At 47.2% G+C, this 12,553-nt stretch overlaps 1 protein-coding gene across 3 annotated transcripts in view; it reads right to left on the bottom strand.

Moving 5' to 3' along the window:
- Positions 1-12,048, bottom strand: part of WDR62 (WD repeat domain 62) — a 49,061-nt gene extending 37,013 nt beyond the window's left edge. For 2 of the 3 annotated variants that reach the window (XM_037039656.1, XM_037039654.1), the window contains exons 1-7: positions 11,757-12,048; positions 8,250-8,341; positions 7,352-7,414; positions 3,436-3,493; positions 3,032-3,202; positions 2,072-2,209; positions 1,458-1,640 (exon numbers count right to left, since the gene is read on the bottom strand). In XM_037039656.1, coding sequence (XP_036895551.1) covers positions 1,458-1,640; positions 2,072-2,209; positions 3,032-3,202; positions 3,436-3,493; positions 7,352-7,414; positions 8,250-8,341; positions 11,757-11,933 — 882 coding nt within the window. In that variant the 5' untranslated portion in view covers positions 11,934-12,048. The remainder of the gene's footprint in view (positions 1-1,457; positions 1,641-2,071; positions 2,210-3,031; positions 3,203-3,435; positions 3,494-7,351; positions 7,415-8,249; positions 8,342-11,756) is intronic. The other variant, XM_037039655.1, reaches the window with a different exon arrangement.
- Positions 12,049-12,553: the final 505 nt, after the last annotated feature.

Below are 12,553 nucleotides of genomic sequence, written 5' to 3'. Positions count from 1 at the left end.
GGGACATGGGGACTGACAGGACAGCAGCCTTGGGCCCCTAGAGAAGCCTTATAGTTTCTTGGGTCTAAGAAGCCCATCTTAGTACATTTTAAGGTTTTTGAAGTCAGCTACAGCGTAAGGTCACTATTGACGGAAACGTGCCAGCAGGCAGACAGAGGCACAGATTAGGAAAGGGCTGTCATTGCTACCCACAGAACAATGCAGCTGTGGGTGGAAAATATCTGTTCAGTAGACCAGGACTTCAGACAGGTCACTTGTGGTAACAGGGTTAAATTTGGGCTGAAATGTTATTCCCTATTGCTTAAAAACAACTTCATTGAGATTATACTTCAAAGCAGCATAGAATAAAATTCCTGCATATAGGAAGGACTGTCTACACTGCCATGACATGTAGCTAGACAGGCAAGAAGTGCCACAACTCTGGACACTGATTAGAGGAGTTTGTCCAAATCTATGGACTTAGTTTATGAGTCATTCATGACAACTGCTCAGGAGCTACACATCTACCTGTCAAAACCTTCTGACATGCTTAAACGCTGCAGGAGTTCCAGCAAGAGAATTCAAAGAAGAAGAAGAAAGAAAGAACTAGGAAGGACAGAAAAGACTCAGAATTCGTCCATACGCCTGATACCACGCCATTAACCCTAAAGACAAGCTGCACGGGGTCACAGAGCAGGAATAGAAGGAGGGAAAACAGCTGTGACGGGGAAATGGGCATCCAAATCTGAGAAGGGAAAGACAGCTGGGACTCAATCCTCAGATCCTGAAGGGGGGTGGGTCTGCAATTTACTGATCCTTTAGTTTAAATACTGTTTTTGGCCCTGGCTGGTGTGGCTCAGTGGACTGAGTGTCAGCCCACGAACCCAAGGGTCGCTGGTTTGATGCCCAGTCTAGGGCACATGCCTGGGATGTGGGCCAGGTCCCCCGTGGGGGGTGTGTGAGGCCAGCACACATTGATGTTTCTCTCTCTCTCTCTCTCTCCCACCCTTCCCCTCTGTGTAAAAATAAATAAGTAAAATGTTGTTTTTGGTATAGTCTTTTTTGACCAAAATGACTAAGTCAATGATACCTACATTTTAAAAAAAGCACAGTCGTCCTATTAGTCAAGAGTGTTCAGTAGAGAAATGGGAACTGAATCAAACAGTGAGGAAAGCAACCGTCACCTTTACCCCACAACCCCATTCCAGGGTACCAAGCACTGTGTGAAGTGCCTTACCTATATTATGTCATGTGACTCCCTTATGGACTCTGAGGTAGGCAGCAGTATTTCCATTTTTACAGAGGAGGACACTGAGGCTCAGAGAGGCAAAGTCATTCACCAGAGTTACACAAGCAGAACTTGAAGTCAAACCCAGGGTTGGTGTGATCAACTACTGGGCAGAAAGACTGCTGAGGGTCCCAGGAGACCATGTCATGGAAAGAGTGGTTCCCCCATTGATAGCAGAAAGACTGGGTACCTTCAGATTGATCCACTTCTCCAGCACCCGCTTTTCATTGAACTGGCAGAGGAGACCCGAATAGGACACACAGAAGGTATTGCCTGCCATCTGACCTCGGCCACAAGCCACACCACAGAAGACATTGTTGTGCAGCTCACCCAGGATCCCTGAGCGTCCTAGGAGGGGCACCGTTCCCGTCACCTGGAGGCATAGTAGGGCACAGTGAGACAATGTGCACATAGCCTCATAGCAGGGCATAGGAGACAATGTCATGATGGGTCTTTCATGACCAGAGCAACAATACAGTTAAACAGGAGGAACCTAAGAAACTCCTCCAAGTGGAGAAGGAGGGGAAAAAAATGGAGAACACTTCCAGGCAGAGTGGTTAGAAGGCAGCAGTCCAGGAACAAGGTCTGGCCCCAGGGTCAAGGGTGGGAAATGTGATGGGAGATTTTCTAGCAGGCCCTGCCAGTGAACACCTGGAGAGCAGGCCCGAAGCAGAAGCCAGACCCTTGAGAGGCCAGACGGTGTCTGAGACCACGGCCCCCATATCTCAAGTAGAAATAGGAATCCACACTGTCCCTGACAGTTACTCCCTGGCCCTCTGTGAGGTGGCAGGGACAAAAACTTACCTTTGCTTCAGTGGACACTTCTAAGAACCAGAACCTCACATGCCGGTTACCAACTGTGACAAAATAGCTGCTGTCCTCTGAGAAAGAGATGGCGATGACCCTGCAGGATACCTTGTTGGAAGCCACCACAACATCTTTCTGGAAGAATCATTACAGAAAAGTTCATGCCAACACCCACCCCACTGGACCACTGCTCTCAGCCTTTGCCCTCAGCCCTGCCCAGTCTCCCTGATTCCAAGTCTGTTTCCTTGGTCCCTCCAGTAAGCTACTTTATGGGAGAACCTACATGTGGCACTCTTATTCCCACTACAGAGGAGACTAAGGCTTGGAAAGGTTCCCATGCAAGAGTAAGTTCCAGAGCTCTCCCCCAGAGTTCAAGCTCTAGAGCCTGCACGTGATGTTGGGGACAGCCACAGCGGGGCGGTAAGGGTAACACACCCATGGCTGCCATCAGCAGGGCTCTAACTCTGGGTCCTGCTGAGCCCTTCACAGCATAACTCACAGAATCCCTCAACAGCTCTATAAAAATGGTGCTTCTCCTCCCACTCTGCCACGGTCAGAGTTGGGGATATCATGTGTTCAAGGTCACATAGCAAGTTATGAACAGAACCAGGACTTGGTACCCACTTCTGCTGACTCCTCCTCCAGCTATCCCAGTGTCCAGTGTTCCATATCAATTCACTGAAGTGTCACACTTCAACCAGGTGGATACTACAATATCCATTTCACAGATCAGGAAAGAGACCCACAGCTGGTCAATATAAAAATAATTATCCATTCCACTAGTTGAGAACTTGTCATATGCCCTTCAGTAAGTGCCTAAAAGAGATCAGGTGCTCAACAAATATTTGCTGGATGAATGAGCACTTCACCAAGTCATCTCACTTAGTTTCCCGATGCCTGAGACTCAGGACGCTCTGGCAGCCAGCTGCTAGCCCACACAACCACCAGTCAGCTCACCTTCCAGTCCCAGACGTTGAGTACCATGTCGTGCTGGTAGCCCATGGACACAATGTGCTTCATGTTGGGGGAGAAGGCCACACAGGCCACGCCGTACTTGTGGCCCAACATCTCTGCCACCTGACTCTTCTCATCCACATCCCAGATTCGCACAGTAGGCCTCTGCCCGTTCTAGGAAAGGTGGGGCTGTTACTGCTGCTGGGTTCTATACCAGGCAGGACTAGAGGGGCTGGCAGGGCTGAAGTTGGCATTGCCCCAGGATGTACCCAAAGCCACCTCCCCCATCTGCCACAAGGCTTTTCTGGCCCAGGAAAGAGCTATTTCAGGGACTTCCCAGGCCTGAGAAGGACAGAAAAATGGCCCCAAGACCCCTCCCCACCTACTCAATTGTGATCCCAACTCACCTCCCCCGTCACTATGTACTTCCCATCAGGGGAGAAGGCCAGAGAACTCAGAGACTTCCTGAGGGCAAGAAAATGGGTTGATCACTGATTCCACTAAAGGATGGACTGCCAGACCCTAGCCTGGCTATGCTCACAGAATTCTGCCCAGTCCTCCCTCCCAAACCTGGAAGAGGCCATAAGTGAGCATGAGCAGATCCTATAGAGCCAACGCTGCCTGTGTGCTCAGCAATCCTGCATTCCCTGCTGCTAGGAGAAGGGGGTGGCAACATAGGGAAATGGGGTTCCATAAAAGTCAAGGTCCCTTCCACCCTAAAACTCCAAACCCACATGGGGTGGACATCTCTGAATGGGGACCCTCCTCCCTTTCCCTCTACAGCGGTGGGCTTCCTAAGACCCACCAGCCCCGCAACCCCGAGAAATCCAGATGTAGTTAATGGCACAGATCTGGTCTAAGTACGGAGGTAGTGCTGAAGGGAGGACCCCGGCAGACGTCCCACTGAGACCGTGCAGCACGTGCTGCACTGCCAATCACTCAAGGCGGTCTTGACAGCCCATTATTAGCAACCAACTTCTTTTTCTGATACTGCCAGTTGCCCTGAACAACTGAATGACCAGACTAATTTACAAGTCTTTTGGCAACAGGTTTCACTATTCCCAGACTGTGTTGTTTTTTTCTCTCTCTTTTAATGCTGTTTCCAAACCTGTTCCTTAACAATGTAGTAATCATCTCCCTCACATGTGTAAACTGGTGTGCAGATAACTAAGTAAATGCCTCTGAGTAAGTCTTTCACAATCTCATACAACATTTAGCATCATCGATTCAAACCTCTGGTGGCTTCCCATTGCTCCTAAACCAGCAGACAAGGCAAACTGCCTACCTAATAGGCACTCACCCCTTCTTCCTTGCTGACAGAATACTTTTTTTTTTATTTAATTATTGTTCAAGTACAGTTTTCCGTTCCCCACTCCCATCCCAGCCCATCCCCCCCCGTGCTCCCCACCTCCCTCCCATTTCCACCCCCCTTAGTTGTTCTCCAAGTGTCCTTTATACTAGTCTCTGTGAATCCTTCCCCTTTTCCCCTGTGATTCTTTCCCCTTTCCCCTCTGGTCCCTGTCAGCCTGTTCTCTATTTCAGTGTCTTTGGTTATATTTTCCTTGCTTGTTTGTTTTGCTGTTTAGCTTCCTGTTAAAGGTGAGATCATATGGTATTTGTCTTTCACCGCCTGGCTTATTTCACTCAGCATAATGCTTTCCAGTTCCATCCACGATGTTGCAAAGGGTAGTAGCTCCTTCTTTCTTACTGCCGCATAGAATTCCATTGTGTAAATGTACCATAGTTTTTTGATCCACACAGAATACTAATTTTAATTGGGATGGCAATGTCCCCAGCTAGAGTACATTTCCTCACCTCTCTTGTAGCTACACAGGTACGGCTACATGACTTAGTCTGGCCAATGAGAGGTGCTGTGTGCAATTTCCAGATGAGCTTCTCAAAGACAATTCTGCCCTGCTTCCTATTTGTTCCCCTTCTGAAAAAAGGACATGACAGCTAGAACTCCATCTTCAGTCAAGTGGCGACTTCGAGAACAGAAGCCTCACAATAAGCATGGTAAACCGCAAGACAGAAGTGGGGTACTTAAGGCTCACAAAGACACAAGCCCCCCTAGATGCCCACCTCTAGAATTATGTGCAGGAAGAACATGCCCTTGTGCTTAAACCATGTTTGTTGTGGGGTTTCTATTGTCTGCAGGTACTCCTAACCTGACTGCCATGTGCCTCGACCTTGTGCCCAGCCTTCCACCAAATGTTATACAGGCATCAGTACACTGATTCTTCACGTGTATTCAATGAAGTCAGAATTCTCACTAACCAGTTTTTGGATGAAGAGACTTCAACACAGGGAAGTCCCCTCCCAAGGTTACCTAACCAGACAGGGCAGAGCCCTGGACTCTAGACCAGAGGTCCTCAGTCCTGGCTGAATGTCAGAATTCCCTGAGGAGATTTTTAAAAATATCAAAGCCATGCTAAGACCAGTGAGTAAAAGTTTGGTGAAGAACAGGGTAATATCTGCAAAGTTTCAGAGAAGCTCCTGCTAAGATACTCAATCTCAAAAGGGAAAAATGAGGCTTCACAGAGGAGAAGCCTGAGACATACCACCTTTACCCAGGGTTCAAAGTAAACACCATCGGTCATGGGAGATCATGAACTTCCTGATAGAATGTACTGAGCAGAACACTGAATCCCTTCTGAGCGTTCCTGACAAAGATGCAGACCCTGAATCTATGTATGAGAAAATGTCAGACAAACCTAAGTGTTAGCACATTCTACAATACCTAGCCTCAAAAGTGTCAAGGCCACAAAGTCAAGAAAAGATGGAGAAATTGCTTCAGATTGAAGGAGAATGAAGAGACAATGATACTCGATGCATGATTCTGGACAGAATCCTTTTGCTATAAAGGACATTCTTAGGACGAACAGTAAACTCTGAATGAGGAGTAGATGGTAGTGATGTACCAGTTTTAATTTCCTGATATTGTTGAATGTATTGTGGTAGAAGGACCATGTCATTTTTTTCCCCTGGAAATATAAGCCAAAGTATTTAGAGATATAGGGATGTCATGTCTACAACTTACTCTCAAATGATTCAGAAAAAAATTATTATGTATATATATGAACAGAGAATGATAAAGCAAATGTGGTAAAATGTTAATATTTGGGAAGTTTGGGTAAAGGGTATACCCACATTTTATACTATTTTTAAGTTTAAAATCATTTCCATATAAAAAGTTTTAAATTTGCCGATATCCAGGCCCCATTACAGACCAATGATCAAGTTGTCTCTGAGAGTGAGGTCTAGTCCAGTGACTCTGAAATGAAGCCAGAGTGACAACCTCTACTCTGGCCACACCACCTCCTAAGCCAGACCTATCAGTGGTTAAGAGGGGACTATTTCCATGCCATCCGCCAGATGACACAGTGATCGATCAGCTACAAAGCAGACCCTAGGCACCAGGCTGAGCCTACCCAGGGCCAAGGGCCTTCCCCAATAAACTGGCAGCTGGAGGGATCTTTCTAAATCCCATTCATTCATGAAATAATAAGCATCAGCAAAATGCTAGATACTACTCTAGATGAAAGGGACATAGAAATTCACTAAGAGAAAGTCCCTGCCCTCAGAGAGCTCACTCTTTAGAAGGCAGACAGACAGTGAGTATCATTAGCGAGGAAATTAGATAGCATATGAGAAAGGAGTATATTTTGTGGTGAAAAGTAAAAAAGGAAAGGGAGACTGAGGGTGATGGAAAGCATACCCCTAGTCTATAAACACCCTGCAGGAGCTTCTCTTTGCAATCAGTATCCAACCCCCCTCCCCAAGGCCCACGTGATGTGGCTTCTGCCTGTTCCACCCTCATCTCCCCCTCACCCACTCCTCCATTCCAGGCACATGGATCCTTGGCTGCTTCTCAAACAAGTCAAGATTCTTAACCAATGTCAGGCCTTTGCCCTTGCTATTCCCTCTGCCGGAAACATTCTCCTCTCACCTTCACATAGGTCACCCCCTCACTTCCTGCAGGTGTCAGCCTCAGGGAAGCATTTCCAGAGCCCTGTGATATGGCTCCTCCCCTACTCTGTGCCTATAAATTTGCCCTAACACATCCCTCATCATTTCCCCATAGCAGTGGTTACAGTGGTCTTGCTAGCTAATTGGCTCCCCTGCTGAACTGTCGGCTCTATAGACAGCAGAGATTCTCATCTCTTTTGTTCATTGTTGTGTCCCCAACACATGGGACAGTACCTAACACAGAGGAGAAACTTGCTGAATGTTGCTGAACTGATGGGTGAGTGAATAAGGGGGTCATCCAACCATGAGTATTTCCATGGTCCCACCCCTACCCATGCTCAGGCCCCAGCTTACCTGGCAGCATTAAAAATGTGCTGCTGCTTGTTCTCCTTGGGGTCCAAAATCACCACCACACAGCTGGGGAGAAAGAAGAAAAGGAGCTCAAACTGAGGGGAGTATTAAGGTCCAGGGATATTCTGTTTCTAGCAGAAGAAAGCCCACAGATAAACAAGACTCCCTCTGAGCAGAAGAGTCTCTCTGTTCACCTCCTTTTCCAGGTGTCCATGCTGAGAATTCTAGGGCACTTCACATTATTGTTAAAACATGTTCTTAAATAGAAACAGACACTTTCTCTTGGGTAACTATCCTGCCAGGCCCTGGGTTAATACTAACGTGCATGATCTCTTTAAATCCTTACAACTGCCAGGTAAGGTCTGGAATCTTAGTCCCATTTTATAGAGGAGGAAACTGAAGCCCAGAGAAGGGAAGTCCTTTGTCCATGGCTACCCAGTAGGTCTGGGACAGAGTGGGAATGTGAATCTATATCTGTCAGATTCAAGAGCTTGCCATTGTCCTCTATCCTGAACTGCTTACTTCCCCAAGACTCAATAACAGATACTGTTTATCAGCAATGACCATGGGTCTTGCCCTGCCCTGCAAGTTAGGGGAGTTTCCCTTTGGAACCTAGAATTGTATCAGGCTACATCAGTATTTTTGGAATAAAAAGAAAAGGGTATCACTATTTCTGTTTTATAGACATAGAAACAGAGGCTCTGAGAGGGGCACATGGTAGAGGTGGGACACAAATCCTGGCTGTCTTTCCTGTAATCGCTGCCACCTCCCACCCGCAGGCACAACAAGGCTTTCATAGTGCCATGGAATTCTCTCCACAGCCCACCAAGATCGGCAGCATTCTACATTCTATTATCTGCATTCTACAGATGGAAAAGCTGAGGCCCATCCCCTCACTCACCCTGCTAGGTAGGCCACGTGGCCTGTGCTGGGATCACAGGTTAGGCCATTGCTGTTCTGGGCTGTGATGCCAAGCACCTTCTCCAGTGACACCTGCAGGGAAAAGGCTCAAGTCAAAAGCACCTACCCCAGCAGGCCCCATGTGGCATGTAACAGGAACTCATTTTGTTCCTGTTATATTGAACACACTCACCAAACTTCTATAGTCATCCACCTCCATCTAACCCTTGTTGTCCTCAATAGTCCTTTGACAAATAACCAGTACCAGGTGAAGGACATAGAATGAATGGTAAGGAAAACAGACAAAAAAATCCATTCCCTTCTGGAGCTCAAATTCTGGTGGTGATAGGATGGAGGATATTCCAAGAAAATAAACAGAAAAAATGTGCAAAATAAATACCAGGTGATGATAAGAGCAATAAAGAAGAACAAGGCAGCCCTGGTGGATGGCTCAGTTGGTTGGAATGTCGTCCTATACACCATTAAGTTTGCAGGTTGGATCTCTAGCAGGGCACATACGGTAGGCAACCCATCAATGTTTTGCTTTCACACCAGTGTCTCTCTCTCCCCTTTCCTCTCTCTCTAAAATCAATAAACATATCCTTGGTTGAGAAAAAGGAAGGAAGGAAGGAAGGGAGGGAGGGGAAGAAAGGAAGAAAGAATGGGAGACAGAAAGAGGAGAGAAAGAAAGGGAAAAAGAGAAAGAAATAAAGAAATAAAGAAAGAAAGAAAGAAAGAAAGAAAAGAAAAAAGGACAAGAAAAGAAAGGCAAAGCAGGGAAGGAAATTAGAAGCACAGGGGAAGGGGACAAGGCCTCACTAAGAAGGTGACCTTTGAATAAATTTCTAAGTATTTTGTGTCGATGAAAGACTTGAAACTCCACATCAACCTAAAGAAAAAAGGCACTCTTATCAGCATCCTTTCACAGATAAGGACATTGAGGTCCAAGGTCCCACACCAGCAGAGTGGCAAGGTGGGGATACAAACCCAGTTAGTCTGGCTCCAAAGCCAGCACTCTGGGCCCTGCAGGGGAGAAGACACAGCAGTGAGCAAAAGTGGACACTTTCCATTCCCTCATCAAATTTATAGTCTATTGGTTCAACAAGTAAAGAAAAAAGTGAACAGTCACATTTAAAGTGAAAAACTCTCTAAGCAAAGTAAGTTAAATGCACCAGTCTCCATCATGGTTGATCAAGCAGTTTAGAGTATGGACTCATAGAATTGCAATACTTTCATATTTTGAATAGACTAGTTTCTAATTATTAAAACTTTTTATTTGTTTTATACACACCCCAACTGGGGACCAAACCCACAACCCAGGCATGTGCCCTGACCTGGAATCTAACTGGTGACCTTTGGGTTTACAGGTTGATGCCCAACCAAATGAGCCACTCTGGCCAGGCTAGTTTCTAATTATTATAAAGTAAAACATTCTCAAGCAAGTACCTAGCCTCAGAAATGCAAGGCAAATATGGGACAATAATAGATAACATTTATTGAACATTAACCTGGAGATGGCACTGTTCAAATACCTATGATTGTTATTATTAAATACCTTATTTAATAATAACCCTGTGCTTTGGTCACTCCACATCATCTTCTTCTTACAGATGAGGAACAGAGGACCAGAGGGGTTTCCCATCCAACAAAGAGCAGTGCCAGGACTTTATCCCAAGCAACCAGGCAATGGCACTCACGTTTCTTTATCTGTCAATCAGCACTACTGGGCATTAGTATAACTGATCATTTCTAGACTAGGTCTTTTGCAAGCCAGGTGGACTCTGCACCACCAAAAACAAGGAAATAAATAAATAATACCAATAACCTAAAATATGCAATCAAAACAGTATAATTATGTTACTAATAAGAGTATTTGAGTACCAGGTGTTGTCCTAAGTGCTTAAGATATGTGAGCTCACTTAATCCTCACAAATACTCTATAAGGGAATATTTATACTATTATCCTCATTTTACAGATAAGAAAATTGAGGTACAGAAAAGTTCGTAACAAGAATAGTTTAAGGTTTACACCCAGGCAGTCTGGGTCCAGAGGTTGTGCTCTTTTTTTTTTTTTTTTTAAGATTTATTTATCTTTAGAGGGGAAGGGAAGGAGAGAAGGAGAGAAACATCAATGTATGGTTGCCTCTCATAAGTCCCCCGCCGGGAACTGGCCTGCAACCCAGGCATGTGCCCCTGACTGGGAATCGAACTGGGACTGTGTGGTTCGCAGGCCTGCACTCAATCCACGGAGCCACACCAGCCAGGGCCAGAGGTTGTGCCCTTATCCACCTTGCTATACTGCCTCTCTGAAGTTGCTATCATCATTCCTCTACATCATAGAAAGTTTAGAGCTGACAAGACACTTTTGGGAACATACAAGATAAAAAGGCTATGAAGTATAGGGAGCTGGGTGGGAGATTAAGGTGAATGTTTGTTTTAGGCTGGAGTTCAAGACCTCTATGGTAGAGATAATCAGGCTAAGACTTGAGGGATGAGGAGCCAGCCAGGTAGACTGAGGCAAACAGCACAGACAAAGGACTCACCAAAGGCAAAGGCTAGGAAGCAGGAAAGAGCTTGGCTGCTCAGGAAAACAGCAGGACAATGAGACTCAACCTTTTTTAAAAAATATTTTTTAATCCTCACTTAACCTTTTTCGGAAGGAGGGAGAGGGAGGTAGGACAGAGAGGTGGACAGGGATCACTTGCCCAGGGCCTTCCAGCCAGGAGTGGGTGATATAATCAGAGTGCAGAAGGAATCCACAAGCAGCTACCATGTATCCAGCTTTTGTCGGACTCTCTGTCAAGCAGGTCATACTAACTATTTCATTTCATCTCACTGCAACTCCATGGCATGGTTATTATCTCCATTTTATAAAAAGCATACTTTGGGGCTCAGGGAGCTGGAGAACAATTTTTAAAATAGCTGCTGTGCAATGGAATTCCCTCTTCTCACTCTAAAATCATCTCCTTTGTCTATGTCTCAGTCCTTTTGTAAGGACTTTTTCCTTCCCCCTACGCAGCGCTGCTGAGGTTTTACAATTACTCACTTTCTCCCTAATTTGGGTTGGCGATAAGGAATAAGAATCCCACCTTGGTAAGAAAGAAGGAAAGAGAAGGCAGGGGGTGAGGGAAGAAAGGGAAAAGCTGAGGGAGAGTTGGGGCAGGTAAGACTTAGGGTCCTAAAGACATAGCCGGAGCGAGGTCAACAAAAGTGGAAGGGCCCAGAGAGACGTCTAAACACTGAAGGGGTACACAGGCAGAAAAGCAGGACCAAGGCGGAACCCCGGAATACTCAATGGACTGAGGGTGGGGCCAGGGTTTGAGAGGTGGGGCTAGAAATGACGCGCAGTACGGGAGAGAGGAGGAGACCGGAAAGTGGAGGGAGCCGTGATTAAAGAGGCGGGGCTTAGGGTCGCTACCCGGCCAGAGCGCTAAAAGCCAGAAGCTCATAGGCGGGATCAAAGATCTAAGGGAAGGACCTGGACTGGGAAGGGTAGACAGCTCCTCACCCGGTTCTGCACTGCGTCCTCGGGCGCCGCGGGGAGTCGCGGCCGCCGACGGAGGCAGAGCGTGGGAGCGGGGGGCGGGGAGGACTGGCCCCTCCGCGCTGGAATTCCCGCCATGATAGATGGCAGCTTCTCGACTGCATCGTTCTGCACACAGCCTCCAGGCCCCAAGGCCGCCATAGTCGCACTGGCGCCAGGTGACCGTTTCACTCTCCAACCGCCTACACCGCCACGACGCTATCAAATAACGAACCGCCGCGGGAAAGCTGGTGCCGTCACCCATTGGATGCGGTAGCTGCTGGTGTGGCCAATCTCAGGGCTGCCGGTCGGCGCTTTTGACCAATGAGGGTTAAGGGGCGGGGCGGAGTGTTTCGCGGGGTGGGGCTACAGCTAGGTTCAAGAAATGGTGGCTGTTTACATCCGATCTGCGTTTTCCTCAATCACTGAAACCTACTGGTTTTAACTTTTCGTGGCTAAGACCAAAGCCGCCTCATCTCGCTTTCTGCTGCCACCCCAGAGCAACTAGCAACGCAGTGGCAGTCTCCCGGATGTACCTAGGATGGAGCCGAAACAGACTAACGAGTCGACACGGACTCTGAAACGCCGTGACTCCACCTCTGTCCGAACCTGTGATAAGATCGCGGTGACTGAGAGCAGACGTACTGCTTTTTCGCTGTGACCAGGGCGTAGCTGTGGTAACCCGGCTGGACAGATGGTACGCAGGCGCTCTCTTCCCTACCGAGGCACGTGATGAGGCGCTACAGTCCCTCTTGTTAGGCTGGAGGGGAGCGCGCGGGCGG

This window comes from Sturnira hondurensis, unplaced genomic scaffold, assembly GCF_014824575.4.
Source record: "Sturnira hondurensis isolate 20B ecotype Veracruz unplaced genomic scaffold, ASM1482457v3 Scaffold0025395, whole genome shotgun sequence".
NCBI lineage: Eukaryota > Metazoa > Chordata > Mammalia > Chiroptera > Phyllostomidae > Sturnira > Sturnira hondurensis.
This window is presented reverse-complemented; position numbering and strand designations above follow the sequence as displayed.